The sequence below is a fragment of the Patiria miniata genome, unplaced genomic scaffold (genome assembly GCF_015706575.1).
Source record: "Patiria miniata isolate m_02_andy unplaced genomic scaffold, ASM1570657v1 HiC_scaffold_20, whole genome shotgun sequence".
NCBI classification, from domain to species: Eukaryota; Metazoa; Echinodermata; class Asteroidea; order Valvatida; family Asterinidae; genus Patiria; species Patiria miniata.
In genome coordinates this window covers 8958177-8962927 of record NW_024037059.1, presented here as the reverse complement: position 1 = coordinate 8962927, position 4751 = coordinate 8958177, and the positions used below count along the sequence as shown (strand labels likewise).

Below are 4751 nucleotides of genomic sequence, written 5' to 3'. Positions count from 1 at the left end.
GCCTTGTTATGTTGGTACCCTATATGTCATGAACAACAGGCACTTGTATACAATACTTACAGGGGGTTAAAGGTTTAGGATGTGCTGGGGCGGTATGGAGAATCGAGCAGCTCCATTTCCACTGAAGTACTCCATTGTATAGCACGGCGTCTCAACATTAGCCTCTCCTAATCAAATCCTTGTGCCAACTCCCATTTTTACAGAATGGCAGAGGGTGTCAGCGAATTTCTGGCGCTATAACCAGTTGCTCCGGGTAGGTGGAGCTCGTCAACCTTGGTTGGTAGTCCGCCTAGGAGAAGGACAACTCTGATTCCAAACCCGGGTAGGTGGAGCTCGTTAGCCTAGGTCGGCGATCTGCCTAGGAGAAGGACAACTCTGATTTCAAACCAGGGTTGGTGGGGCTCGTTAGCCATGTAAGGCAGCCCACCTAGGAGAAGGAAACTCTGATTTCAAACCCGTGCAGTATCGGCCTGCTTATATCTGTATGGTCACGGATCAGAATATGACCATCGCTCCCCACAGCGTGACGTAGGAGTCATCTTGTGGTTGGCGTCAGGAAGGGCATCCGGCTGTGAAATCTTGCTCCAATTTTCAAACTATGGCTAGTAATATGAATAGGCGGGGTACAGCCTCAAGTACTCCGTGGGCCGCTCCACCAGCCTTCGTCAAACATAAAGGTGGAGGAGGAGGCCAAGCCGCAGTAAGTAATGACGGCTATTCGCCCGATGTCCTGCGGGGAGGTCAGAACAGGAGGGGGGTTGAGCGTTTGAGGGTGGCAACGTAGAACATTGGCAGCATGTCGAGAAAGTCTGGGGAGGGGATGGTGAGGAGGGGAGTGGATATGTGCTGTGTGCAGGAGTCAAGGTGGAAGGGAGGTAGTGCAAGGTGGCTTGGTAGGAGGGGTGAGCGGTATAAGTTCTTCTGGATGGGCACTGATGACGGGAGCGGAGGTGTCGGGATGTTGCTGGCAGAACGGTGGGTTTACCAGGTGATGGCGGTTCAGCGAGTCAGTGAACGGATCCTGTTGGTGAAGCTACTGGTCGGGAGGAGAGTGGTCAACGTTATCTCGGCCTATGCCCCACAGGTCGGGAGGTCACAGGAAGAGAAGGATTCCTTCTGGGATCAGATGGTTAGGGTAGTCTCGAGGCTGCCACAGAGAGAGGGTGTCATTGTGGGAGGTGATCTCAATGGCCATGTGGGTGCGGCTGCAGATGGTTATGATGGCGTGCATGGAGGCATGGGTTATGGTGACAGGAATGTCGCGGGTGAGCGGATCCTCAAGTTTGGTGACGCGGTCGGGCTGGTGATATGCAACACATTCTTCAGGAAGACCTCCAACCAGCTGGTGACGTACAGTTCCAGTGGAAGCAATAGTGCTATCGACTTCCTGATGGTCAGGAAAGGGGACCACACCATGGTGAAGAATGTCAAGGTCATCGCAAGAGAAGAGTGTGTTTCACAGCACCGTCTTGTCGTTGGTGACCTGGCTCTGGCTCTGGTTGGTGCTAGGAAGGTGAAGAAGAAGCAAGTGCCGAGATTGCGAGTGTGGCGGTTAACCAAGGAGGATGTGAGCGAGAGGTTTAGAGCAAGGGTGGAGGAATTGGCAGAGCAGGCTGTGATGGAGGAGAGTGTGGATAGTAGGTGGTCTGTGCCAAGGAATATCTGGTTGCAAGCTGCAGAAGAGGTCTGTGGGTGGACGAAGGGTGAGCCTAGGCACAAGGAGTCATGGTGGTGGACCGAAGAGGTCAGGAATGCAGTTGATGAGAAGAGGCGCCGCTTTAATATATGGAAGTCATCGGGCGAGAAGACGGATAGGTTAGCGTACCTCGAGGCAAAGCGGATATCACGGAGACAGGTGTGGATGGCACAAGATGCCAAGAGAAGGGAGTTTGCAGCGGATCTACGGAGTGGTGAGGGTAGGAGGCAGTTCTTTAAGATTGCCAAGCAGATGGCAAAGGAGCGGCAGGATGTGACTGGTGCGAGCTGTGTCAAGGATGAGGATGGTAACATCGTGACGGATATTGAAGGTGTGCAGGAGATACATGGAGCGGCTGCTCAATGTGGAGAACGAGTGGGACAGGGAGGTGGAAAGTGAAGTGGTGGAGGGTCCATTTTGCCTTATCGAAGAATGGGAGGTGGCTCAGGCACTGAAGCACACCAAGTCTGGGAAGGCCGCTGGTCCATCTGGAGTGGTTAGTGAGATGATGAAGGCCTCTGCAGGTGTCAGTGTACAGTGGATGACGGCCTTGTGCAATTCCATTTTGGCAGAAGGCCGTATTCCCACAGATTGGCAGAACAGCATCTTGGTTCCCCTGTTCAAGGGCAAGGGTGACCCTTTAGAGTGTGGCTCTTTAAGGGCCATCAAGCTCCTGGAGCAGGCAATGAAGGTGTGGGAGAGAGTGCTTGAGGTACGTCTGAGGATGCAGGTGGAGATTGACGAGATGCAGTTCGGCTTTATGCCGGGTAGAGGAACTACTGACGCCATTTTCATTGTACGACAGCTGTAGGAAAAATTTCCGGCCAAGAAGAAGAAGCTCTACCTCGGGTTTGTGGATCTTGAGAAAGCTTTTGACCGAGTGCCAAGGGAGGTTGTGCGATGGGCCTTGAGGAAGCGGGGTGTGGAGGAATGGCTGGTGAGAGCAGTGATGATGTTGTACACTGGTGCTAGTACGGTGGCGAGGACAGGTGCAGGGGATAGCAGGAGTTTTGAGGTGAAGGTTGGTGTACACCAGGGCTCGGTACTGAGCCCCCTGCTGTTTGCTACTGTGATGGACGTGGTGTCCAGTGAGACGCGAGGCGGGCTGCCTTGGGAACTGCTGTATGCGGACGACCTAGTCCTTATAGCAGAGACAAGGGAGCAGCTACATGCAAAGATGGCAGCATGGAGAGTGTGTCTGGCATCTAAGGTTCTGAAGATCAACGCCGGGAAGACCAAGGTGATAGTTAGTCGCGTCAGCGGTGGGCCAATGACGAGCTCTGGTGCATGGCCGTGTGGTGTGTGTGGGAAAGGTGTAGCTGCCAACTCAATCCAGTGTACAACGTGTAGGAAGTGGGTTCACAGGCGATGTAGTGGCTTGAAGGGTAGTCTTCAGGCTGCTAGCGCCACGTTCGTCTGTAAGAGATGTCGGGGTGATGGTCTACGGCCAGAGGAGAGAGAAGCGGGTCTGGAGGTCTGCGGTGACACGTATGAGGTGGTGGAGTCGTTCTGCTACCTGGGTGACATGCTGGGTGCTGAGGGAGGAGCAGATGCAGCAGTGACATCACGCGTGAGGAGTGGGTGGAAGAAGTTCAGGGAGCTGGCCCCATTTTTGACATCCAAGGCGCCGCCCCTGAAGATGAAGGGCCAGGTTTACACCGCCTGTGTCCGAAGCAGTATGGTGTACGGCTGCGAGACATGGCCCACAAGGGTGGGGCACATCCAGCAGATGGAACGAGCAGAGATGAGAATGATCAGGTGGATGTGTGGGGTGTCTCTGGCTGACAGGCTGTCAAGCGAGGAGCTGAGGAGGAGAGTGGGAGTGGAGGGGATCGGCATCGTATTGAGGAGGCACAGGCTGAGGTGGTTTGGTCATGTGGAGAGAAAGGAGGATGTCAACTGGGTCAAGAGGTGTACCAACGTAATTGTGGGTGGGTCCACACCCGTCGGCCAACCGCGCAAGACTTGGCAGAGCTCTGTGTCAGATGACATGCGACTGCTTGGAGTCAATGCGAGGGATGTGACGGACAGGGCCAAGTGGAGGAGAGCCATAGGGAGAAAGCAGGCCAACCCAGAACAGACTGGACAACGGCCTTAAAACCGACATGATGATGACAGAATGTTGAGATGATGTTTTTTAAAACTTCAGCTGTCATTTTTAGTATATAGTGAAAGGGGCCACAAAAGCTTCAAAGATCGAAATGGCAAGATAAGCTGCATCATTATGCTACATCATTGCTTGATTGACTTACCCTGGTACCTTATGGTTAGCTCCGTTAGTTGTAGTACCACCTGCAATGTTGCCATCTCTATCTATAACAAGCATTCCAATGGTGTCATGGTTGCCCTTGTCTACCTCACTGTTGTAGCGTGGCTCAACAGGATGTGACCTTGCATAGTCTGGGTGGTATGGTCCACAAGATTTAGTCGGGTCTGGTTGCACATTCTATGAGAAAAAGACAAGGTTATAACGTATCAGTCGTCCTTCTTTTTTTTAATGATTTCACCTGTATTTTAAGTATTAAATCTTATTTTGCATGATCATTTCAAGAGGCAGGAGTACATACCAAGAGTCTGTTCAAGGCCAATGCCAGACTGCCCAATTCAAGGCTTTGTGCCATAGCCTATAAAACAAATCTATTGTCAAGTAATTTGGATTGTCTGCACATTCTTGAGGTGCTTCATGAAGAAACAAAACTCCGTGCACAGAATAGATCAGTGAGGTATACTTTCCATCTGCTGGCTTAGTTCCGCAGCCAGAGGGGGGGGGGGGGGAACTATATTTAGTTGGATATATGTACAAATGTACATGTAATTTATGTTCGCATATTTCCACAAAGGAGGCCATACTTTAAAAGAATTTACATGATGACACCTTATAACGGTCGGGCTATTTGTGATAAATCAATTATTTATGTTTTTATTGATATTTATCAATACATAGAATTTGTGCATAGTCAAAAACATATTTTCAAAGTGTATGTTTCACTTATAACATTGTAACGAAAATGCAAGTCATGATTAATTTCCAGTAAGCACACTTTATTCTTCACTC

The 4751-nt window shown here is 51.0% G+C and overlaps 2 protein-coding genes across 2 annotated transcripts; both read left to right on the top strand.

Moving 5' to 3' along the window:
- The first annotated feature begins 796 nt into the window (after nt 1–796).
- Nucleotides 797–2507, top strand: LOC119727336. The gene is made up of 2 exons (XM_038199189.1): nt 797–2027; nt 2128–2507. The coding sequence occupies exons 1-2, from the start codon at nt 797–799 to the stop codon at nt 2505–2507; spliced, it is 1611 nt and encodes a 536-aa protein (XP_038055117.1).
- Nucleotides 2508–2645: 138 nt separating this feature from the next.
- LOC119727335 lies at nt 2646–3794 on the top strand. The gene has a single exon (XM_038199188.1). It carries the CDS (start codon nt 2646–2648, stop codon nt 3792–3794), a length of 1149 nt encoding a protein of 382 aa, XP_038055116.1.
- Nucleotides 3795–4751: the final 957 nt, after the last annotated feature.

Excerpts from the sequence above, each read along its gene's own strand:
- LOC119727336 (XM_038199189.1), top strand. The coding sequence starts at position 797 with ATGTCGAGAAAGTCTGGGGAGGGGATGGTGAGGAGGGGAGTGGATATG. Across the intron at positions 2,028-2,127 it reads CATCGTGACGGATATTGAAG|AATGGGAGGTGGCTCAGGCA; the intron begins GTGTGCAGGAGA and ends GCCTTATCGAAG.
- LOC119727335 (XM_038199188.1), top strand. The coding sequence starts at position 2,646 with ATGATGTTGTACACTGGTGCTAGTACGGTGGCGAGGACAGGTGCAGGG.